Raw genomic sequence first — 25,710 nt, forward strand, 5'->3', positions numbered from 1 at the left:
TATGGATCTGGCTTCATTGCAGTCTTTCGAAAGATGATGTTGTTTGCACAGTGTCTGTTGCATTATATAATATTGCATGATACCACCGTAGCGTGCAGCAGAGAACAGTGTGTAAGTATGAACTATTCTTCCATGTAGGAAGGTGTAAGAAGCGGTTCAGTAATACGCTGACACACTGTACACTTCATGAATTGACTTGAGGAATTCATTTGGAATTCTTTACATCTTTGTGTGTCTGTGTGCATCCATATACAGATAAAATATAACCATAACAAGGTATGCACATTTAGAAGTAGGTACATTCATCATAAAAGATGTATTTATCTATTGTTAGAGTAACCCAAGATAAGTAACTGATTTTGTATTCATAATGTAAGCCCTGCTTATGCCAGGCTCTTTGTTTCTTATGATAAGTGATCAATATTTCATTTTCTCTGAAAGAGTGGAAAGTTTCATTTGTCTGTCACTTGTCCTCTACAGCTGTAGCATAGCAAACAATAACCATCCACTGACAACTCACTGAAAAAAATGGGAACTGCTCCTACTTAGCCATTGTAGGGGTGGCTTCGGCTCATCTGCAGAGAGCCAGCTACCTTAATGTAATGAACAGTCATAAAAGGATATAAGCTAAATAGGTAAAGCAGTGGAGTTCAGAGGTCACGGAGCAAAGCAATTCAGGGGCATGCTATGAACAGGAGCCTTCAAAGACCTTTGCTCCCCTTGGTCAGAAAAGGTTGATAAGTCATGATTTTTAATGACTGCTTAATCTCATAAACCAGCCATTTATTGGTTATGCTTTGTCCTGCACTGTTATATTCTCAAGCATTTCTAATTCCAGGATTTTGAATATTTAAATACAGCCTTACAGTGTGGTCAGTTATTTAATTCCAACGTTTCTGTCCAGAGACAACAGAGTTGCTAAAATTAATTACAAGGATACAAAGCCAGTCATTTAAAAACAGACAGGGAAATGATATGCCCTTAGTGAAGCCGCTTTTGTGTTTACAAAAGTGAAGCTGTAATGTATGAGACATGTTGTATTGTTTAATTCATTTTATTGTGTGTACTTATTGAAGCAAGACTAATTGTGTTGTTTTGTCAATGTATTGTGAAAAGCAAATCACTCAGTAGCATAAAACCATCACTTTCATGACCTTCGAGACCCACAAAGAATAACTACTCCATAGCTTGTCTTGAATATTGATCGGCAGTTTTTTCACATGATCAAGCTGTATTTTTAAGTTAATAATTTTATTATAATTATGAAGCTTCTCAACGAAAAGGGATGGACTGCAAATGTAGTTATCAAATCATTGTTTATAAATATTAACGCGCCAGTGCTGATTGGAAACACGCGTGAGTTGTTGAACAATCCAAACGGAAAGTGTTGGGAACACTCAAGCAGTGGGAAAAAGAAGTGTCACTGCTTCTTCCCTGTTCCCAAACCAGTGGCCTTAACTTCAAATTACCACGCATGTAACCTCTGCGTATACAAGGCAACATTGTTTTGCAAGTGGATCCTGTTGTCTGAAGTGAAGATGCTCTTAAATACTCTGAAGCAAATGAAGGTTGCTGACATGAAAATTCCTCTAGACAGCAAAACTAGCTTACAAAATGTCCATCCCTAGTCCTCCTTTCTCACCCTACCAATCGCTCCCTCATATATGCCCAAACCATCAGACCTTTATTTTTATGGCATGTTTTTCAGTTTAAGTGGGTCAGGTTCGTTGCATGGCTCCAGAAAGGCTGTCACACAACTGGGGGAGCTCCCAGGCTGCTGGATGGCGTGGAGAGCTGCCAGCACCAGCCGCAAGGCAGTGGGTCTTTGTCTTAAACTGGCGTTGGTTCCAAAGGGAATATTGTCTGTTGAAAGTGACAATTAGTTGGTCATAAACTGTTCTGAGCAACACTTGGTAATATCGAGCAGTTAGATGTTTCTGCTCAGAAGCAGCAGTGGCCCACAAGGCAAGAGGTGCCAGGAGCTGGGCATGGTAGCCAAGCTGCTACAGGCGGTGGCCCCCAAGATGAGGTGCGCAGCCCCACGATAGCCAAGCAAGGTGAAATGAGCACGTCCCATGATGGAAACCAGAGACAGTCAAGTACGGATTGTTGTACAGGGCTGTGGTGGTGAGGCACATCTGAATTCAAGCCAAGAAGCCAAACCCTTAAGTGAGGATCAGGTCCCGAGTCAGTAACCAGTGTTAGCCGTGGTCTGGGAACCAAAAGGAAAGTTTGTGGCCACGTGGCAGGTCCGAGGGCAGGAGCTGTGGGTCTGCGGCCACATGCAGCCGCAGCGGAGCCTCAGCGCAGCGCAAGCTCTTCCGGGACCAAGCATGAGAGCTGGGTGAAAGCAGCAGCATCCTCGGAGGCTTCCTGGAGCTGTTCCTCCATCGTAGCTCACGCGTGGTTTGGTGGCCTTGCACGCAGCGGAGTAAGGCCCTGGGGAGGAGGGGGCACACAGGGACGTGGCAGCTTCAGCCTAAATAGGGCTTTGCGTGCTGGTTCATAGTAACACAATGCTATTCATTCTTGGTTGATAAAATTTGTGTTTGAGTCAAGTGAATATCCAATTTCTCGTTCCATTTTACCCAAGCTAAGAGTGAGGTTCATTGTTGGTTGTTCAGGTTGGGTTTTTTTCCCAGTTCTGCTTTCTCTCTCAAAATACTCTTATTATAAAAAAAACCAACAAAATTAGTGGGTTAGGTTCCAAAGACCACCTAAGTTCTAAACAGCCTAGAACTGAAAGGGTGTGACGATGGTTTGTATGTTCCAGTCCTGACTGATGTAGTATCTAAAGCAAGCAAGAACAGCCTTAGGGCATTTTTTTTGGCCTTCTGCCAAGCAGTAACAGCCTTTCAGGACGGATCCAGTAACTGAAGATCTTCAGGATTCGGCAGGGTGCTTCAGATACCTCACTTTTTGGATTTATAACCCCTGTGTGCCCAGAGGCAAGGCGAGTTGGTTGGTTTGGTTTTTTTTCAAGTGACCACATCAGGTTTTATTTAACTGGGACTTCTTTGTGCCCTCATGCTCCTGAGGTGACAGGTGACTAGAGGTGGTGATGTTTTCCACAGAGCAAAGGGACTTGGTGTTGCAGTTCCCCAGACTGAAAGTTGGCGAGGCAGGCTGGGTGGTAAGCGGTGTTTCATGTCGGCCCAGGGGAAGCGGAGGAAGATGTTAATCTGAGAAACTTTCTAGAAACTACCCAAGGTATTTGTTTTGTTCCGTAAGTGGACCAAATCTGAGAGAGAGTGAGAGTGCCCTCCCTTGTGTAAGTTACCCGGCTCCCGGGGGAGGGTCGGGAGGGTTCAGGGCCGGGCACTGAGCTGCGTGAGGAGCAGCCCCGCGGTGCCGGTGGCCCACAGCCCTCCGCCCTCCCCGCCGCTCCCAGAGCAGCAGCCCTGTGAGGCGAGGGGCAGGCAGGCCAGGCCCTTGGCTCGTCATCCTCAGAGCTGAAAGTAGCTAAAGATATGGCCGTTCCTCTAACTGTTTGCTATGGAGGACCTGTTTCATCTTGCATGTCTAATTAATTTTGACTATTGACTTTTGTGCATAGATATTTGTAGCGTTTTCTGCCGCATAATTATTTTCATTGGGGTTATTAAATGGGAGTCATAGGCTAATAGAACTTATTGTAGAAGAGATTTTTTCCCTTAAAAAAAAATGTTGGCACCATAGTTGGAAAAAAAATCGTTTAGAATGTAATTATTTAATAATAAAATTAAATATACCAAGGGTTTTGTGGCCTATCAGTTTACATGTTTTCTAAATTTTTTTTAAAACTGTTGATTAGTATTTATTTTAGGTTAAATTCAGTCTCATGTTCTAATTAAATATGTAGTTCTGAATCCACAGCAGGAACAGCGGTTTAGGGGTTTTCCTGTCCTTGATACAGGATTTGCAAAGTCCTTAACTGTTCATTTTCCTGACTGTCATGGACTTGGGTTCTGTGACAGCTGAAATAGGTAACTGCATCATTGTCACTTAACAACCTCATATACTTTATGGAACTTTCTAGAAACTACCCAAGATATTTATTTTGTTCCATAAATGGAACAAAATTTTACTCTGATGTAGTTCCATAAATGAGCATTTCTAAACAAACAGGGTGATTATGTCCCCAAAACGTGGGATTGGTATGGAGCGCTGCCATGCTCCACCTGCCTGGAGAAGCTGCTCCCAGTGCCCAAGCTGGTGCTGCTGGAGGCTGCGCGGTGGGTGACACGGCTGCTGCTGGAGCTGAGGGTGTCCCGGCGGGGTCTCTGGGGCTGAGTGTGGGAGCCTGTGGCAGGGGCAGAGCTGGGTGCCGGGGCTGTGAGCTGTGCAGGTCCGAGGGGGGTGGCCTGGGCTGAGAGAGGCTTGGGGACATCTGAAGTAACTGGGGTAAGAGGCACTAAATGAGGTGTTTCTTGGCAGCTTTTGCCACATCTGTTGCCTTCCTGTTCCGTAACATGCATCCTTGCTTCGCTGCTGACGTGGAAGTTGCTCCTTTGGCCCTGCCACCGAGGGGTGGCTGGCTGCCTTCACCCTTAGGGTCGCTGCCGGCGAGGAGGACAGTGGGCAAGCCGGGAACCACGGCAGCTCTCAGCCCCTGCCAGCGCTCCCCCCAGGAACGCCGGGCGGGCGGCGGGTGCTGCACCAGCAGGAAGGCCCTGTGCCCACCGAGGTCCTTCTGCCATGCGGGGAGCTGGGTGGTAGGCCAGGAGGATCCACAGGATGCTCAGAGAAGTCCCTCCCCTGGATTCAGGAAACTTCATGCATTTCATCCTGTGTGCACAAAGAAATTAATGGTTATCAGCAAATAAATTTTACCATTAGAATGGATTATTTTTAAAGCAAAATGGTAGCATCACCAGCGAGACTTTTGTGCCTGTCCCACCTCTGATTGCCATATCTGACTCCATCCATGTGTCAGGCTCTGCAGAGGCCACGGCCACTGCACTTCCCTGGGGTTTTGGTGTGGGCACAGCAGATCGCCACCCTGTTCTGAGGTAGGGTGTCAGCAAGGTGCTGCAGGGACGGTGCTCGTACAGGGGAAACCTCAGGAGGGGAGAGTTACTCAGGAAGCCTCTCCCCAAGCCCTGTGTAGCCAACCATTCAGTGTGTATTTATTTAAGATTGATAATTGCGATTTTAATGCTGTTTGTGACATACATTTTATTGTTTGCTGTTGTATTTTTCTTTGTATAATCTAAAAGCCTCAGGTGTTTGGTGGGTAGGTCTGGCTGTGTTACGGGGATGCTGTTAAGGTCTGGCTGCTCTGACTTCGTTCTGAGTAACGAGAGGCAAATGTAATGCCTCGCTCACGAGTCTGTTCAGTTGCTCTTGGGCATCTGTTTGCCTCTTGAGCCTTATTGACTGTTTCTGCTCTGGTGTATGCACTGATCAGTTTAAAAGTAAAAAAAAAAAAAAAACAAAACGCAGGCCAGGTATAAGAATCCAAAATGACTGTGCTGCAGAATGCTAATGCAAATGGTAGGTGAAGCCAAGCATAAACAAAATAATAAACAGATGTGACTCACCAAATATGGAACATTTAAGTTCTAGCTGCAAAGGGACGCAAATCAGATGATAGGGTGTTAGTAGAAAGATGCAATTTACAGGTCAGAATGTAATAGTAACCTTTCACTGTGAAAATTGAAAATTAACCTTGGGAGTATTGGATCATTTACAGCTTGTATGGTACTTTTATTGAAGAAGAAAAGTTTCTAAAAAGACTTCCTGTGATTTTCAAGATTTTTAAAATGGTGCTTTTCAGAGTGTGTTCTTTTCTCTTCTGTAACTGCATCTCACTGTATTTGTTTGGTGATGCCTACACAGATGGCACTACTAGGGTTTCTTCGGGGTTCACACAAATATATTTTTTCCCCAATTTTAAATTTTTGTAGAAGCTACAGTGATTTACTTGCCTTGGGTGGAATTCATTGTGAGTGTTAGTCACCATGTCAGTTGAACTTATCTAAGGATTTTAGTACTTGCATGTCTTGTATCAGACTGCTTGATTTTTATTTTTTCCATCTTACTTGAGATTAAGAGCAGAGGCAGGTTCCATGAAAATCATGTGAACTTCAATATAATTACCTTTCTAGTCACTTAAGAATCTGGTTTCCAAATTATTATCATTTGGAAAAATAAAAACAGAACTGAGGAGGGGAATTATTTTATTTTTTTAATCGGAAATTTCCTATTCAGATACGGAATATGGCTTGTATGTAAAGTAACAGTAAAGCAGTTTTCCTGAAGTATTAATTTTTTGAAGGAATAAACCACACAGGGGTGGTGATAGAAAAATACCTAGTGTGTTATTTAAAGCATAACGTAGAAGAAAGTAGAAGCTAGACATCATGCACTTTAAAGCAACAAAATTAAAAAAAAAAAAAGGCAAATCTCTAATGTATGCGTTTAAGATGCCACTGAGTGGTAGCTAAGAGTGATGATTGTGTGATGCAGCATTTCTGGGTTTGTACAAGGGGCTTTCATAGGCACATTTGTGGGATGCAGAATTGTGAACTTGGTTTCCATCTCATCTGATGCAGTAAGAACTCATGTTATTGTTGAAACCAAATAAAATGCTGCAAGTGAACAAAGTAAGCTAAAAATAAGATTCTTTGCTTATCTGTTTACTACATATTACAGTGTCTCAACTTGCGTGGAATTGTAGATCTAATGAAAGGTTTTCTATGGAAATACTTCCAAAATCTCTTACTTAGCAGTGTCGTTGGTACAGAAATCATATTCTGGGTTTGCGTAATTTCTGCTGGTTATCCTTTAAGTATAATTGAATATATGTTTGGGGTTTTTTTTTTATTAGTACTGTTACTTCTGAACAATACATTCTAAATATCTCACTTGCAGGAACGAGTTCAAATAAGTTTTTATATTCTTCATAAGAATTTCAGTAAGCTTTCTGAAGCTTCTGAATTTACTCATTTGATGTATTAAGATTTGGTACTCACTCTACTGCTGCTCACATGTTTTTTTCCTAGATTCTTGGAAGAGTTAATACTTTTACCCAGGCAACAGTTGTTTGGCTTTAGCCTAGTTTATGTGAGAGTATAATAGATGTTTCACACTGAAGTGTGTGTCTCTTTCTTTTTTTCTTTAGGTGGCTCTGGTGCAGTGGACAGAGAGCGTGGGTCTTACTCTGGTTAACAGAGATTTGACGTCAATGCAGCTGAAGACCCCCGGCGGACACATTCTGACGTACTATATTCTGCAGATCTTTCCCTTCACTTCTGAGAGCAAGCGCATGGGGATCATAGTTAGGGTAATTTGGGGATGTTCTGGGTGTTGGTTTCTATTTCTCACAAAATATTTTGACTGGATTTTTTTTTTTTATAAAGCTTAATAGAAACGTGATCCTTTGGGGTATGTGTTTCACAAGATTTTCAAATGGAAAATGCACCTTTGACAGAGGTGCACATGAAATACTAGGCAAGCAGTTGTAGAAAACTCAGGCTGACCTGGTGTTGCAGAGAGCTTTGTAAAGGAGAAACTCTTCTCTTAACATGGGAAGATGTTCATTTCAGTACTTTATGTGTAGCCTCTGTGATGCTGTGAATCGCCTTTAAGACTTTGGTTGTAATTTTCCCTTTGTTTCCTTCATACAAAATATGTTGCCTCCTCGAGGGATAAATTAATGGCTGAAATGTCTTACAGTAGTAGCTGGCGTCTTTCTGTACTGTTGCTGCTGCTTTTCAGTGCTGCTGTCGGAACTGGTGTGCATACACAGACAACCCACAGGGTCTGAGATTTACAAGGCACGTGCTTAGTTGTCTCCTAGGTGCCCGGTTGGGAGCATAGTCGTGATCATGAAAACCTCAGACAAGCCACACCACTATGCTCAAAGGGAGGTTTAAACCCCTGCAAATGTTAAGCCATCCACACTACATCCTATCTTCTCCCTACCTAAAATCAGACCCTGTAGGAGAGCAGCCTCAGCCGATGCTGATGGATGATTGGGTCAGTGCCAAGTCCCGGTTAAATAGGTGGGAAATCATCCCGTGTTTTGTTTGCCCGCGATGACAAGCCAGGCATGCTGTCAGCCATCGGCGAGGGTGCTGTGGTTGTGTGTTAGGTGAGGCTGGCCGCGAGAGCCTGCTTGTGTAACGCTTGTGCGCCCAGAGGTTCTCTAAGAAGGTTGCACATCACACTGACCCATCTTCTGCGACAGACCGTACCTCAGAAACTCCCAGTGTGGATTACATTTGCCTGCGTGTGAATTCTCTGAATGTGCAACCAATGTTTCATCATTAAAACATCTGTAAGAAGCATTTACGCTAAGTTACTTGTGAATTTTTAATTACTTGGGTATTTCAAAGATACAGAGTAAACTTTCCATTGTGGGTTAGATAGTATGTGCGACCAAAGAAACAAAATAGTAGTTAGAGGGAGTGTGTTAAAATGTAGATGGGCAATTTAGGGATGCTGAGAGTCTGTTACATCGATTTCAGTTAGAACTGATCCTCTTATATGAGAAAGTAGGTAATACGCATCTTGATGGAATGAGAGATGTCATTGGAAGTAGTAACATCAACGAATGAAACTTACCCACCTTTTGGCAGGGTACTTCACATTTTATAAATGATAAATCATTGGCTACTTCAGAAGACAATTAGGTTATTGGTAGGTAACGGTTTTGACTGTATAAACAGATTTTTTTTTCCTCTATTTCTTTTGTAAAACCTTAGGATGAATCTTCAGGAGAAATTACATTCTATATGAAGGGTGCAGATGTCGCAATGTCCACTATTGTACAGTACAATGATTGGCTAGAAGAAGAGGTAAGAAACAAAATGAAAATTTAAAAAAAAATAAAATTCTGTAAGAACTAAAAATTCAAAATCAAAACACCAGGTATTATTGGAATAGGTTTAAAGGAGAACCTGTGGCAATGCGTAATAGGTTTTGAAGTTGTTAGATATATCCTGAATGGATTTTAAGGGATTAGAAACATTTCCAGTTCTTGAATAACCTACAGGAAAAGCGAAGGCGGTAGTCACAGCAGAACACGGTCCTGCTTAAAGCAAGGAAAGTTGGTTTTCACTGACCTTTCAGATAAAACCTAATGACTACTGAGAAGTTTTCTCCTATAAACCTATTTAACCTGGAATGCCCTTGTTTTATCAAATTCTGCAGTGAGGTATGATGATGAATTGTGACGTTTAATAAGGGTTGCAGCCAAATGGAAATAGGTTTTTTTGCCATATTTATTAAACTTAATATAAAATAGCTAGTGACTGAATTTCAAAGCTGATTAGTATTTTTCACTGTGTGGCTCTAGTTGGTACTGGCAATCATCTTATTTTGACCCTACATACAGACAATATGTTAATACAATGATTACACCATGTATGTTCATAATGGTATTGGCAATATGAATCAATATCTGCTGCAGGGCAGTTTGATTTATTCTGGGACATGAATAAATTAAACTCCCTCAAGACCTAGCAAAATGTCATAAAAATTACTTTTGGCGATAATGATGCACAATTAATTGTAAGATACTTGTTTAATTTATTTAGCTTTATGAGGTCAAATCAATAAGTGTTTTGCACTGGACAGCCTTGTTTTTCATTAAGACGTGCTATTCCATGGCTTTTTTTAATGTGTAGATATTTTTCTGCTACGAGGTATGTTCAGTGGAAAAAGAAAATGCAGTTCTGTTACATGCCTCAAAAATAGTTTTGTTTTATTTTAAAGCATCAACCTAAAAGAGATTTTATGTAAGCTAGAAGAGGAAATCTAATGGCTTACCAGTAGCATCCTGCTTCGTTTGGGGGACCTGACGTGTAGTTCCTTTTTATTCTGTTTGTGGCTTCTCCCAACTAATCTAAGAGTCTAAAGAAACCCCAGAAGTAATGGCAGAGATGTCCCCTGTCAGCACATGGTGTAAAACGTGTGCATACAGTTAAATATTTGCATAACTGTTCTGTGGTTTGGTCCATGTAGTGTGGCAATATGGCACGGGAAGGACTGCGTACGCTGGTTGTGGCCAAGAAATCACTGACTGAAGAACAGTATCAAGACTTTGAGGTATGAAGGGACAGCGATCTTGTGCTTCACCATATTTAGTTACTTCAGGGGGAACATTCCTCTGGTTTTTATTCTGTTAAGGTGGCAAAGAAGATGATTTGTGTTTAAAATACCAATAGCTGAGGTCTGGCACAGGATCTAGGAAAGATTCTGTCATCGTTTGTGCTTGTTCGCAGCTGTGCTGCCTTGCTGCTCAAGGTGACTGGACAGTGTCCCCAGAAGCTGGTGTGAGGCTGGCCCTGGAGCTTCAGTGTGACCCAAAGAGTCTGCTTGTTCGCAACAGGCAGGGCAGAGCTGCTTGAGTGCTGCGGTGTCTGGTTCTTGGTAGCCCTTCAGAAGGCGTTCTCTTGGGGGCGTTTGTCAGAAGGGACGTGTGTAACCTTGGGTGGAAAGTAAAGCTTGCTCTTTTAATCTTGTTCTTCATTAAAGATACTTAAAGACAAACATGTAGCCTAATGAATCCAGATTATAACTGATTGGTAGACTGAATGTATACTTAATGAGTCGTAGCAAACTCTTAAGTAGTTTTGTGTTTGTGCAAACAGAGCCGCTACAACCAGGCAAAGTTAAGCATACATGATAGAAACCTGAAGGTTGCTGCTGTTGTAGAGAGTTTGGAGCGAGAAATGGAATTGCTGTGCCTCACTGGAGTAGAAGATCAGCTGCAAGCAGACGTTAGACCCACTCTGGAGATGCTAAGAAATGCTGGAATAAAGGTACTAAATGCATGCTGCTTCCATAACTGGTTATTGTTTATTAACTTCTTTCAACAAGACATGAATTACACTTGTCTATATGCAGCTTCATTCAAAGTAGGAAATGTGCCAGGCTCTAGCGCGTTCCAGGCGTCAGCTAGTGGCACCGAGTGGGACACTGTGTGGAGATCCCTGCGCTGCTGCAGGCTTCGTTGATCTTAAGCTCACTGTGTAGGGAGACTGCCAGGTGTACGTGTGTGGCTCCTGGTCGTTTGTCCCTGGCGGCCGGCAGCACGCTGTCCTAGCTGACACCAGGTGAGTGTGGCGCAGATCCATACAGTACCGAGGTCTTCAGGCTCTGCACGCAGGAGGAGTCTTGGCAGGGACCAGGAGGTGAGTTGTTTGAACCAGGGTGTGGAGCTGCCCTTGGAGCTGGTTCGGGTCATGCTGCAGGGACAGCGTCCCAAGCTTTGTGCAGGAGTTCATGCTGTGGGTTGCTCACAGGCAGGCAGTGCTGAGCAGCTGTCAGTCACCCATGTAGAAGCAAGACATCTGTTGGGGAGAGGGCTTGGAGTGAAGATATGAGCAATATCTGAGGGGGGTGGGCAAGGCTGTATAAATTCTGCTTGAAGCAGAGTGTCAGATTCTGCACAGAAAAGGTGTGTTGACTTTGTTTTGTTAAAATGAATCAGATACAGGGGGATTAGCCAGAGAAGGAGGGCAAGTTATTTTGCTTTGCAGCAAGCATGGGAGGTCTCCCTTTCCGTGACGGAGGAACGTGAATGCCAGGAGCCCTGCCTGGGGACAGATGCTGAGCCAGCTGAGAACTTGTGGGTGAGAATTAGCGGGCAGACCAATGTGGACAGCATCATGGTGAGGGTCTGCCACAGACTGCCTGGTCAAGCAGTAGAGGCGGCCGCCTTCAGACAATGGGAAGAAGCACATTTGCACGTGCCGGTCTTTGTGCTGGATTTCAACCACCCTGACATCTGCTGGAAGGGCGGCACGGGGGGGCACAAGCAAACCAGGAGGATTTTGGGGTGCAATGACAATAATTTCCTGACACAGGTGATTGAGGAGTCAACAAGGAGAGATGCTTTACCAGTCTTCAAACTAACAAACAAGGAGGAATTGGTCAGGGATTTGAAAGTTGGCGGCCACCCACAGTAGTGAAGAAAGGGTGAAGTTCAGCAGGATCTTATTAATGGCGATAAATACCTGGAGGGAGGGTGCAGAGAGGGCAGAGCCCCAGGGTCTTCTCAGCAGTGACCAGTGAGAGCACAAGAGGCAATGGATGCAAACTTGAAATAAAGGAAGTTCCACTTGAACATAAGAAGCAGATTTGTACTGTGGGTGTGTTCAAACACTGGAGCAAGTCTCCCAGAGAGCTTGCAGAGTCGCCATCCGTGGAGATGTTCAAAACTGTCTCGATGTGGTCCTAAGCAGCCGGCTGTAGCCCTCCCTGCTTTGAGCAAGGGAAGGTGGACTAGGGAATCCCTAGAGCCTGCTTCCCATGTCTATTGTTTTGTTACTCTGTTTTTAATTAACCCCTGTTCCCCAAAGGCTTTCAGGTCAATTAATTGGTAAGTCAGTGGTGTGCACAATTAGAAAAAATATGTGTATGAGTTAAAGCCTTATGATGACATCAAATTTCTTTTTAGTACAGTGTGACTACTGCGAAGTGCTTACTATATATGAAGTACTAATATGTATTTTCACATTTGCTCTTGATATTTTTTCTGTGTGTGGTCACTTCTGACTGTTAGGTATGTCCTGCTACAACGAAGTATAGAACAGTGTGACAATTTTTAGGTGGTCTGGTTGTTTTTTGGAGGTTTTATTGGGGGGGGGGGTAGCATTGGTTTATATTTTTGTGGGGGTTTTAATGATTATTTCTAGGATTTCAGAGCATTAAAACTATTCTGGCTTTAATTACAACCAACATAGGAGGCTGAAATACAGTAGTAGCTGTAGATAGATAAAATGATAGATTACTCAGTGAGATATGATGAGAAAACATGAGCCTTGTCCACTCATGGACCCACATGGACACTGATGGAAAGGATCTTACCTGAGATGTACAGGAAAAGAGGGAGACAGAGGCTTACCATTTAATGAAATTGTAACTTGCAACTTAGTAAATATCATAAATATCCTGGAATAATTCTTGCAGCTTAAGTCATTCTTCCTCTGTGGTCAGTTCCGTTTGGTCTAGGGCTGATGGCATTTCATCCCGATGTCCTTCAGCTGCCTTGGTGTTTAGGGGCTGAGGGAAGAATGGATGGATCCTCAGCCTTGTTGCTGGAACTGTCACGCCTCCATCCCAGTTCCATGCGGGCAGGGTCCCCCTGTAGCCCTTCCTGCAGGATCTGCTGCCCGTTACTTGCCCACTGCTTTCTGACAGGCCTTCACTAGTGTGGCAGGCTGCTGGGTCGCGTCACGTTCTCTCTTGCCGTTGCCTGCGCCCTCACTGCGTTGCTCAAGGTAGCGTCGGGGCCGTGGGGACAGGCTGTTACGCTTTCCCTGCTGTTCGGCTGTGCCGGTGGGTTTCCCCAGAGCTTCACCTTGTCTTCCATGTAAATTGAGCCCTTCTGAGAAGGGAAGGGGAATCCAGCTGCCTGAAGTAAAGACAATTCTTTTCTGCTTTGAGGGTTTTTTTAGTAAAAACTGCTCATTACTTTTAGTTAAAAGTGCACATATCGGTGTATTTTCTCTAGTAATCTAATCCCAAAAGGTACCAGAAAAAGGTTGGAGGGACATGTCATTGAGGTTGGGAGAACAGACACGTTAATGTCCAGTGCAGTAAACTTTTACGTTATTTTGCAGATATGGATGTTAACAGGAGATAAACTGGAGACAGCAACTTGCATTGCAAAAAGTTCTCACTTAGTGTCTAGGACTCAAGATATCCACATTTTCAGACCTGTAAGTATAGTTCCAACTTTTTTATTGGTTCATCAAAGGACAGCTAATAATAATGTTGCTTTATTTGATTAGTAGTTGGCTGCTCGTTGAAAATTGATGGGTTATTGTACTGAGGGTCATAGTCATGGTCAAAAGAGTAGTCCTTTGGCTGTTCTTCACGGGCATAGAATTACAGAGCATTGCGTCTGTTTAAGGGTGCTTGTTTCTGCGTTTGTTGATATGCTACAGAAATGTTTGTAGCCACGCTGGGGTGACCCAGGTTTCAACACGCGTTTCATGCCCTTCATTTACAGAACAGGCATAGTAAGGAACCTCTCAGTAATGACGGAGAGGGGTCTGTGTGAGGTGCTGAGACGTGGGAAAGAGCATCGAGGAATGCAGGCTGTCTGAATGTGGCTCTTACTGCTTCTAGCACTTTCATTAATAGAAGTTTTTAGACTCAAGCAATATTAATCCTGAGTTAAACTGTGATGCCAACATCCTCTATATAGCCATAATGCAAATCTGTGTGATAAAATTTGAATTATTTTATATATCATTATATATATATTTGCATTTTATTAGCAAACTGTTTAAGATAATTGTTAGAAAGGTAAACTGAGTATCTTTTTGTATACATTTTGATTATATTTGCATAGCATCAACTCTACCGAAGCCAAACAAAAATAGATTTTCCAGAGGCTGATTGATGCTGTGTGATCAGACATAATATGTCTGTGTTTGTTCTAAATGAACCACTTGCACCTACAGAAATAATTATATGAATATAATTTACATGTAAATGTAGTTTCTTCTGAAGCATCAGAATGGCAAATTAGGCCCTGCAGACTACTATTTGCAATTAAATTATTAATGCTTCTGATAAAACTTCAGATCAATTTTTGTTGACCTTTCCATGTTGTAACAGCACAAATTAAGTCTTCCTGAACAAAATCTGTTTAGTTGACTGAGATTTTTATTTTCATTACCTCAACTGGTAATAAGAGATCAGCATAAAACTGTTTTAACTTAGAGTGCGCAAAGTTTAAAATTAGTTAGAAAATGGATTTGTACAGAATTATTTGTGTGGCTATATTTGGTACAAAGAAATAACTACTGGATTAAGGTAAGAAAATAACAAGCAGTCTTACTTACCACTTCTATTTTAGTTATAAATTAATAAATAACAAATTATTTACAACGTTGGCTTCCCAAAAAGATGTATTTTGGCTTTAATACTCTTCCTTTTTATTCTTAGAAGTCTCAGCTTCTTCATTTTGTAATGAAATTGATATATTGTTCTAGAGGTGTTTACAAATTAGGTGAAAGATAGAGAGGGCAATTACTGCTCATCAGCATGCGCCATGGGCTGATGTCTCTTAATCTCTGTAATGCAGGAAGATTATAATGGGCCAATGCATCTGGGGTTCCGAACAGCTGGCTGACAGGGAGCTTTCTCTTTACACGTTTAATTGTGGGAAAGGAGGGAAAAAATTCTGAACTGGGGCATGTGCCTGGGTTTTTCTGTTGGCGGGTGTTTTTTAATGTAACTCATATTTTATGTGTAGTGGAGCCCGTCTAGGGGGAGAAAGGTCTTTGGGCTGCATCTGATTCTGAGTGGTAGTGGAGCAAAGACAAAACTTCATGTTCACTGTAATCAAGACTCATAATATTTTAAAAGGTATTCAACTGAAGTACTGGCAGAACCAAAACTAGAAGTGTAATCAGAGTTTGTGTTTTATTCTGTGCTTGGAAGTTCATCTTGCGTGAAAGCTCTGAAAGACATTGATCTTTTATTGGGGGTAAAAAAACCCATACCACAAACAAACCTGCCAGTCTGCTCAAAATCTAGTTATAATTTAAAGTTTTCATGCTCTATGTTCTAGTCAAAACCTTCCAAAATCCATTTGTTAACCTTTGACCATTTATTGCATTTCATGGCTGGGCTTTTCTGAAACAATAATTATGTAAATAAAAAAAATATCTAAGAGGTAGTTCTTTTGTACTGTGCCACTTGATCCTGCTTGCGTACTCAGCAGCATCCAAAAGGATTAGTACTAGTGAGCATTTTTTAATTCTGGGTCTACTTACCCAAACTGAAGGAACTATTAATATCAAAATTTTACATTATTCTAAGAACATACAGGTTAATTAATAAAAGTTTTGGAGTTTGCTTGCGGGTTTTGTCTGGGTTTTTTCTCTGGCCATGCCGGGATGAAAAGACTCAGGTCAGCTTGAACTTAAGGTATTTGATTGTAATTAATTCATTAATTTTTTTAGCCCTGGTCTACTTCGGTAAGGAACCAGTTAAGTTGACTACATAGATTTCCCTTGTTTGAGGATTACATTTTCACTCCGTAAGAATCAAGGTTCGTAGTTGTATACATGGGCATTGGGCTTGCACCGGGGCAGAGCACTTGCTGAAGACCTGCTGCATATGGATTCTCAAAGCATCCGTTCAGGTAGGGTTTGTTTTTTTTTAAGAATATAACAAAATCTTTTAAGTGAGTGTTTTTTATTGAAGGTTGCCACTCGAGGAGAGGCTCACTTAGAACTAAATGCCTTCAGGAGGAAGCACGACTGTGCCTTGGTGATATCTGGGGACTCGCTTGAGGTAAGAGCTTAGTTTCTGTCAAAATACATTTACCTCTACCCTTATGATCAAACAGTGGTGTCAGTATCTTCATGCCCTTAAAGTTCTTTCCAGTATTTGCCCACACTTTAGGTTGCCCTTGGAGATGCTTGTTTTTCACTGAGTGCTAATTAGAGGATATATGTTCTAGATGGGCAAACATTAGTGGTTCTCTGGTCTCCTGTATGGTAGCAGAATGGAGTTTGCGTGCAACATGCTTTAGTATTGTCTTTTCTCTTAACCCCAAGGTGTGTTCTAAATGAAAGAGAATTTCAGTTTAAAATAAAAAAGCCCCAGTCAGGAGAATGTGGGTTCTCTTCTCCCAGATGGACGTTGTGCAAGCAAAACTTCATGGTAGAATTCTTTATACTGTGTTTTTGTCTTAGACTACATGTAGCAGTATTTAATCATAAGTAAATGCAACTGTATTTATTTCCTTAGGTTTGTCTGAAGTATTACGAGCACGAATTTGTAGAGCTGGCTTGTCAGTGCCCTGCTGTGGTGTGCTGCCGATGTTCTCCCACCCAGAAAGCTCACATTGTGAAACTCTTACAGCACCACACGGGGAAGCGCACATGTGCAATAGGTAACCGCTGGCATGGTCTTCACTGGCAGTAGCTGGAATCTGTAATACACGTCAGCAGTAGATGGCACCATTGCGAAATAATTGAAAACAAAACCAAAGAGGCATTGTTATCAACAGCCAGGTTGTAGCTGTGGCAGAAAATGCCATTCTATGAGAGGTGTGGTCATCTTCTTTATTCCACAGGGAAAAGTCTTGATTGCTGAAGTAATTAATCATAATCCGTAGATTAATTTTAAGAATTTAAAGGTGTATAAGAGCTTTCTAAAGTATTGTAAGGCCAGGAGAGTAAAACCTCTGAAGAGCTGAATATTGCTGTGACGTTTTCCAGGTGATGGAGGAAATGATGTCAGCATGATCCAGGCAGCAGACTGTGGAATTGGAATTGAGGGCAAGGTAATGTTAACAGTTCTGTTGTCAAATGTGCGCAACGTAGTATATAGTAACATGGGATTAGAAAATCTAGTCTTAAACAGTAGTGAATTGATCATCTCTAAGATATGCTTTAGAAAAAAAATGCTTAGTCTTTGAACTAGTACTGTCTTTGCTTCTATGACCTCTGCTTTATCTTTTTAAGCACAAAATCCAAGAAAAGCAGAAAACACCATCGTTGTTTCTGTGTAGCATTTACCTGAAAGAAGCAGGATAGGCAATGAAGCTTATTTGTAACAGTGACAGCATCTTAGAATATGCACAAAAAGTTGTTCTTTCTGCCTTGTTACAGGGTTGATTTCTGAAGCAGGAGCAGACTTGGCTTTTAAAATTCATTATCACTTCGAACTTCGGCATTTGAAGCACATCTTTTACACTGGGTCTCATATTTGAAATATTTTTGTTTTGTTCTAGGAGGGAAAACAAGCTTCCCTAGCAGCTGACTTTTCTATCACACAGTTTAAACACATAGGCAGGCTGCTGATGGTACATGGTCGAAACAGTTACAAAAGATCAGCAGCACTTGGTCAATTTGTCATGCACCGAGGCCTTATTATTTCAACTATGCAGGTATCTGAAACTTTCTCTGAATAGTTAGTAATACTGTGTCTGTCTTTGAAATGTCACAAAATCTGAATCAACCAGTATTGTTATTTTTTTCTTTGTTGTAATTTCTTGTATATAGAAATATATTAAATACATGCACTTCTCTGCTTTTTTTGTAGGCTGTATTTTCATCAGTCTTCTATTTTGCATCTGTTCCCTTGTACCAAGGATTCCTAATGGTAGGGTAAGTCAAGACCAACAGTTACAGTATCTGGTAATAAACATAGCAAACTAACCTGTTAAATGACATCATGTAGTTGGTGTCTGCCACGTTTTTCATACATTTATCATTGGTACGCTACCAGAGTCTGGAATGAGTCTACAGAGAGAAGTCAAAGTAGGTTGAACATGCACTATTTGAACCTCATTATCAGCCCTCCAAGGCGAGGGGTCTGCATAGCCTTAGAAGAAGATGCCCTGTAACCTTTTTCACATACGGGATGAAAGCAGCAGAGGAGATCTCCCAGCGCAGTTCAGCTGGTACACACGCGGCCATAGAAGCTTCAGGGAGAATCACAGATTTTTCTCTCAAAAATGGAGCTGAAGCTGCTGGCTGAAATTTCGGCCGAGGGCACTCCCCAGGTCTGCCACATAGATTTGTGTTCAGGTGAATGTGTGCAGGAGTAGGTGCACCCTGGTCTTGTTGCAGAAGCTGCTTTAATGATACGGTTCCCCAAGTCATACAGCTGAGGGATATACGCATACATCGTGTCTGTCCCTGCCCTTCTGTCCCAAGAGCTTCTTTTTTATACTCCTTGTAAACAATAACAACTTACATCCATAGCAACTTCAGTCCTGGTCAGATGAAGGTCTGGTTGCCCCATATGCTGCAGAGGCAGGCAGTGGACCTCTCAAAAAGGTTTGTAAATAGTTGTGCTGAGTTCTAGGAAAGTGTGTATTAAAGTGTGCATCTGGCGTGTGCATGCTGGAGTCCAAACTCATGTACAGAGCCACTAAGACTTCTGTGGATCCACCTCCCTACACCGTGATAGCTGGAATATAGCGTGTGGCTTTTCTTCAGTTCTCATTCCATCGTCTGTGGATGAATTTAAAGGGCAGGCCTTTGAACTGGTTGTCCAGAGTGCAGGTGCATGGGGAGGGTTGTAACAGGAATAAGCTTGAGTGATATATATATAGAAGAAAAATGCATTTACTGTTTTTGAATGTATAAAAGCTCTGTAACTTCTCACAACGTGTAGCTCTCAGATGCACAAGAGCAGGTTGCGTGGGTAAAGCTGTATTGGTAAGCTGCCTCAGTACTGGGTAGAAGAACCAGTTTAATTCTGTATGCATAAAAATAATAATTTAACTCGCTAAATCAGTTTAAAATCCTGTCATACAAAAGTGTCGGTCTTTGTGCTTTCCTTTCACCTAGGTATGCAACCATATATACTATGTTTCCAGTCTTCTCTCTGGTATTGGATCAGGATGTGAAGCCAGAAATGGCATTGCTGTATCCAGAACTTTATAAAGATCTCACAAAGGTATGAATGGCCTCAGTGCTCGGATGTGAACAAACGCTGAAATCCCTGGTGTGCAAAACTGGGAATCCTTACTGTCAGTTTCTTAAGGTATTCCGTGCAAGGCAGATGCGCAAATAATGTAATACAGACTTTTGTACTATGAAAATAATCCATGGTACCAAACAGTCTGCTCAGTTTTATTTGCATGTGTTAAGTCACCAGTGGTTGGACTGACATAATTCATACCTGAAGGTATGTTGGTGGTAGAAGTTGCTTTCAGTCTGGCCCAGGGATCTCTGATCTGCAGTTATTTACACTCACTTTTTCACAGCTCCTTTTTCCTTTTTAACTGGTAGATTATTTTATAGATTTTTATTTTTGTTCTCTAACTCCCAGAAATTACTGAGCTGTCCAAAAGCTGGCGTTCTTTAAATAACAGATATTGAAGCTGATATATCTTAACTGAATCATCTGTAGATGCTGCTTTCTGTGTGTTTGCAGACACTTGCAGACAGGGAAAAGTGTACAATTTCTTTACCTGTAAAAGTGAAACAAATCTCAAGATTCTGTTTTCGTAAGTTTTTTGACATATGCTTCTGCTCTTATCTTAAACTGTCAGCTGGAAAAGTTGGGTGCCAAAGCAGCAGCAGACAGTGCTTTTAGGGACAGTAGATTCTTTGTAGAGGTGTCTAGAAGTCCAAAAGCAGGCTCTAGTTGAAGAGGGTGCAAACTTTTTGGAGCCTCTGTCTTTTTGGTTGTACTAAACTAGCTTTTAGCTGGGTTCATCTGGGAGATTTTGTTTCTCTTCTCTTGGAGATCTTGATTTCATCTCTTTCTTCTCTTCAGAATCTTTAAAGTTTCTTTGTTGAGGTTTCAGCCTATGACTAATCTCAGTAAAGCATGGCTGTGCAGCTGCCAAAGGCGGTTGTGAGCTGGCCTCTGGACATCTGTTGATGGAACTTGGAAGCATCTTACTTCCAAAGAGCGAAGTTAACCTGTGCGCGGAAACTGCCCAGGATGAGCAGATGAATACAGGATAAGGTTTTTTGTTTAGGCTTAAATGACAGTTCTTGGAAATGCTGAATCACTGGCTTTCCCAGCTCATGTTGCACCTCTGTGAATACTAAGTAAGTAGAACCCCAACAATTCTCTTCAGGAGAAAAAAAAAAAAAAGAGAATGTGGAGAAACTGGAGAGTACAGTTCAGTGCATCCTGTGGGGCAGGTGATGATGGATGAGTAGTACAAAAAGTTACTTGACTTCCCTATTACAAGGTAATCTTACTGTGAGTGTTTATTACAACAATTTATGATCATACTGCCTTAGTCATTAAAATATGAAGCCTACGTATTTCTGCACATCACTTTTCAAATTATGGACTCTAAATGCAAATCTCTGCCAGTGCTGTTCAGCTAGTGCTGCTCAGATGTGTGGTGACAAGGACTGTGATTATATCCCGAAGAATTAATTTCTTTTCTGGGATATGCTAGTGTTGAAAGTGGTTTTTAGATTTTTTAAAAGAATAAGATACATTGGCACAAGTCATCGACAGATTCTTGTTCCGGTGCCAGAAGAGGAGAAAATGGGCAAGGCTGAGAGAGGAGTGCAGGCACACACCCTGGAGGACACGCTGTGAAGCTGGTGACAATTTGCAAGGAAGTGCAGGAGGGCTCCCTGCTTTCAGCTGAAAGTGATTCGTTCTGTAGAGGCTGAGGAGTGATTTAACCCTTCTAGTTCCACAAAGGTGGACCAAAACTCAAGCTCATTCTTATTTCATAAATCTCACTAATTGGGAGCTGTGCTCAAAGGTGAAAGCAGTGTCCAGTACTCAAAGAAAAATGAGTAGGCAGTCACAGGAGGAAAAAAAACTGGTTTCTTTGTACTTGTACAAGAATTTTTTTCCCATATGTTCAGTTTGCTACCAACGTTCTAGACTATGCACAGAATTATGAAATGTCCTTAGCACCTTGCTGTGAGTTCTGTCTATTCAAGAATATGTTTTATCCTCTACTGAAATAATAGAAAGAGTTAACTCATCACTTTCAACAGCAAGGAAGCAGATTTCTTTCTGAAGTGCTGATCCTTGCCTGTTCTAGATTGATCACTTCTTTTGTGGCAAAATGCTTTGTTTGTCGTTTTATTCCTTTAAATGTGTATCCGTTCAGCTCTGCAGCGCTATGTATCTCCTCAGTGTCCTCACAGGATGTGAGTGTCGTATGCACGTGTACAGCATTTATTCCCTGCTCTATGGATATGTTTTGATCTATAACACTCACAATCACAAGAAGATTTAAAATCTGTTTGGTAATAGTTACTTGAAAGCTTACAGTAGTCGTACTTTTATTCTGTGAATACAGATAGTTTACCCAGCTTTTAGAAGTGCGTAGTAACTGCAGTTTTGCTTGAAGTTCAGGTCCATGGGTACACTGACAATGCTATTTTCCTTGAAGACTGCATTTTACAAAACAGATGTAAAAACACTTTAAATCAAAAAAACCCTAATTTTACTGTAATTATGCCTCTGAAAACGACCCAGGGCACTGCAGGCTAAAGTACCTTTGCTGTTAAAGACTGTAACTGTCCTACCCCCAAATCTGGACCTTTGTGCGCTTTCTATACAAGTTTGTAGTGAAGAATCATCAAGACGGGTAGAAGCCTTTTAGCCTATATCACTTGAAAGACTGCTTATTTTACTTGTAAAATGTCTCCCTAGTAATTAACTATTAAAAAAATATAAACTGAGTAGTTTTTCTTTTTTTTTGAAGTTGTGTTTAACTGTCCTCTCCCTTGTTCCCCTTAGGGAAGATCTTTGTCATTTAAGACCTTCCTCATCTGGGTTTTAATCAGTATTTACCAAGGTAGGAGAGAGTCCTGCTTTTACTGAACTGAGAATTTTTTGTCTGCTATTAGCAATATTGTTTTTCAGCTGCAGGTTGAATTCCCAAAGCTTAACATTTCATCAGCAGTTATGTATATTGCTTTCTGTTTATCTCGTAAATCGATATTCCTGTAGTGTGCCAGGCCCATTCACAACGTGGCGTAGATTGGTGTTTTTATTGGTGCATGTCGCCTGAAAAAAGGACATCTTTTTAATTAAATGCTAATCCAGAAAAATTTTAATGAGTGCTTATCACATTGCATATATTTACACAGTAGTTTTCTTTCATGGAGTGACAGAAGTACTGTTGAAGAAATCTGAATTATGTAATCAGTTAAAAGTAATTACATTTTCAACAATATCTCATTTATTTGTAGCACTTGACAAAATGAGGTTAATTAACAGTTCATCAGATATATTGCACTAAAAGGTGTTTAATTTTCTAATAGTCTTGTTTCTTTACTGCTCTACTTCGGTTGTTTTATTGCATAGTACAAAGTATAGTAACTATCACTTCTTTTAGGAAGGTCAATATTGTTACCTTATAAAAAAAATTACTGGGCAAGTTTTCATAATAAGCAACCAGACATTCAGTGAGCAGTTGTGAAACACTGTGCAATGAAATTTCAGTGACTGTTAACGTTGTGTGCCCTTCCCAGGTGGTATCCTGATGTATGGAGCCCTACTGCTTTTTGAATCTGAGTTTGTACATGTTGTTGCCATTTCCTTCACTGCCCTGATCTTGACTGAGCTCTTGATGGTTGCACTGACCATACGAACGTGGCACTGGTTAATGGTGGTGGCTGAATTCCTCAGTCTTGGCTGCTATGTGGCCTCTCTTGCATTTCTAAATGAATACTTTGGTGAGTAATAGTAAAAGTATTTTAGCAAAAAACTGTGCTTTATATTTTTAATGTTTTCCTCTTTTCTTTTTCTTAATTAAGAATAGGTGATGCTGTGCTTTGTGAAATACAGCTTTCTCCATAAGAAAAATGACTGAGTTGAAACTAGGCTTAATTAATGTAGATTTAAATATTCTCTCACCGTGTTCTCCTAGAGTTTGAAATCTTTATGCCTCTTGGTGTGGTTTATCTAGATGATTAACTTTACTCAAACCACGCATGCTTTTTCCGTCCTTGATCAGACCTTGACATTGTGTACCTTAAATTGGCTTTGAGATTTGCCCTATTGAAATAGATACAATTTTTTAAAAATCAGGATCTTAGTCACCGAGTTGGTGAATTATTTTGTATGCCAGACCAAGTGTCCCTCATTAGATCTAACGCACAAGCTTAAAAGAGCTGAAGTCTTGCTACAGAGTGAGGCAGAAGGCTGTTAGCATAGGTACTTTATATAAAAATAATTGTTTCATAATTATATTAAGCTTATGTTAAGCTTGCTTTAAATTGTAGTGTGCCATACTGTGTCTGGAGGTTTTCATTGCTCACAGCTCACAAGCTGAACGAACACATTTTACCTGCAAATCTTAATGGTCCAGATCAGAGCATCAAGATAATACTTCTTTTCATATCAAATTATCCTTCAGTAAAAGCAAGTGTCTACGTCTTGGTGTGGTTTTACAAATGTAACTTATAGAAACACATATAACAACTTTGATTATATCACAAGGAGCAGAATCCAGCTCTGTTTTTCTCCGTTTGCCAGGACCTGATGAGTAAGGAGTTGCCTTTCCTCAGTTGTCACTTCTCACTGCAGAATTAAACGTTATATGGCAGTTCCTAGGAGTCCCGTAGTTCTGCTTTCACTCTCTCACGTCCCAGGTGTTTGACACCAGGGTAGTGTATTTGCATTATACAGTTATTGTTTTAATCAGCAAGTGCTTCGCTGCCTGTGTCAGGTGTTCTGTTACTTCCCAGATTTCTCAGGAGTCACATTTTAGTGAAGACACAACCCTGCTGGGTCTCAGTACTTGCGGGTTTGCTGGGGCACCTTTTCCTAACGCTGACACACAGACTCTTTAATAGTTACCGGGTTGACTCCTGAACCTCCACAGCCAGATTGCAGGTGGAGGGGACAAGCGGGAGCAGATGCAGGTACTGGCTGGCTAGTCCAGACTTCAGAACTTGCTACTTCACCTTTTTAAGTCCTCGTGGTGCTGCCAGCCGGTCCTTCCGTCCCTCGCAGGAGCTGTGCGGTGAGGGCACCTTTGGGTGGCGGTCCCAGCGGCGGGGAAGCTGCAGGTGCCTTGCTCCCATGAAGGGCAGCACTGTAATGTCCTCCTGTATCTGCTGGACTAGTCCCAGGAGCCGAGTCCATCGGCAGCTGCAAGCTCCTGCAGCCTGGGGCTTGGCTCCACTCTGTCATCGTCAGGGTACTGGGACGGCTGCAGTTCCATGGGCTTCGTAAAGATGTTTTACTCGTGTTAGTCATCGGTTAATCTGGAACAATGCATTGCAGTTAGTCTCGCTTCTGCTTGATGCTCTACCTTTATTTAATCTGTCACATTATAATGGGGGGAGCCCCTTTTTGGGCACGTCATGTGGTATAAACCTGGGTGACGGCTTGTGGTTCAAGGTGTGGAACAACTTCCATGTACCAGGGGAAACGACCCGGCCCAGCACCGCGTGACTGCGTTGGCAAGTAAGTGGTTTCGTTTGATGATGTTGCTTATAAGCATCATCTCCAACCACAGAAATGATATCGCAAGTATGAGCGGGCACTCAAAAAGACAAACTATTTGATACTGCCCCACAGCTCCGACTCACATAAGGAAATCAGTTTGAGGTTTCTGAGTTAATTGCACATAGCAGCCTTATTGGGCATGTCCTGGTGATATATCGCAGGGGCTTCTCGTATGTCTAAGCAGACTGAGGCTAAAATGTGTAACAAGTTTATACGTTGAAATCTAATATACAAAGTCTTTTTAATGAGTGAAGTTGGAGCGGTAAAGCATTTCTTTACTGCATTTTCTGAAGTGAATTTTCATTCACATCCAAACAGTGCTGATCAAGTTGTTTATACAGTAAATTACACCTTGAAGTAAAATGTAAGAAAACTATTTACAATCTTAAAACACAACCAAATATGAAATCTCTATATTTTCCAAGTGTTGGGGTTTAACTGCTTTTTAAACTATTCTGATTTTCATGGGAAAGGCGATAATACTCCAGTTAATGCTACTAACATCTTTTTCATTTCCTTTTTGTGTAGCTAACCTGTTCGGGTTGGTTTTTTTCCTGCATAACTTTCATATTTTCTGTAAATCTATCCTTTCATTTCCATTCTCCCTCTCTGAAACAGGTATAGGCAGAGTGTCTTTTGGAGCTTTCTTAGGTAGGTGAAGTTTAACTTTTCTTGGAAGTGTTTTTTTAAGTCTTTAAAAATTCATTAAAGGGTAGTAAATTATTTAATATACACATTTGTAAAGAATGGAAAAAAAGTTAAAAAACCTAATTCTTCAAGTTACCTGGGTTCTGGGATTTTTCCACTATAATTAAGTATGACTTGACCATCATAAATACA

At 41.4% G+C, this 25,710-nt stretch overlaps 1 protein-coding gene across 3 annotated transcripts in view; it reads left to right on the forward strand.

Moving 5' to 3' along the window:
* ATP9B (ATPase phospholipid transporting 9B (putative)) overlaps positions 1-25,710 on the forward strand; it is a 167,893-nt gene that overhangs the window by 139,756 nt on the left and 2,427 nt on the right. For 2 of the 3 annotated variants that reach the window (XM_055703596.1, XM_055703593.1), the window contains 14 exons: positions 7,106-7,267; positions 8,691-8,783; positions 9,952-10,035; positions 10,581-10,751; positions 13,557-13,655; positions 16,159-16,248; positions 16,708-16,852; positions 17,181-17,245; positions 17,696-17,851; positions 18,007-18,071; positions 19,263-19,371; positions 22,150-22,207; positions 22,887-23,090; positions 25,489-25,521. In XM_055703596.1, coding sequence (XP_055559571.1) covers positions 7,106-7,267; positions 8,691-8,783; positions 9,952-10,035; positions 10,581-10,751; positions 13,557-13,655; positions 16,159-16,248; positions 16,708-16,852; positions 17,181-17,245; positions 17,696-17,851; positions 18,007-18,071; positions 19,263-19,371; positions 22,150-22,207; positions 22,887-23,090; positions 25,489-25,521 — 1,534 coding nt within the window. The remainder of the gene's footprint in view (positions 1-7,105; positions 7,268-8,690; positions 8,784-9,951; positions 10,036-10,580; positions 10,752-13,556; positions 13,656-16,158; positions 16,249-16,707; positions 16,853-17,180; positions 17,246-17,695; positions 17,852-18,006; positions 18,072-19,262; positions 19,372-22,149; positions 22,208-22,886; positions 23,091-25,488; positions 25,522-25,710) is intronic. The other variant, XM_055703595.1, reaches the window with a different exon arrangement.

Source organism: Falco cherrug, chromosome 3 (assembly GCF_023634085.1).
Source record: "Falco cherrug isolate bFalChe1 chromosome 3, bFalChe1.pri, whole genome shotgun sequence".
Classification (NCBI taxonomy): Eukaryota; Metazoa; Chordata; class Aves; order Falconiformes; family Falconidae; genus Falco; species Falco cherrug.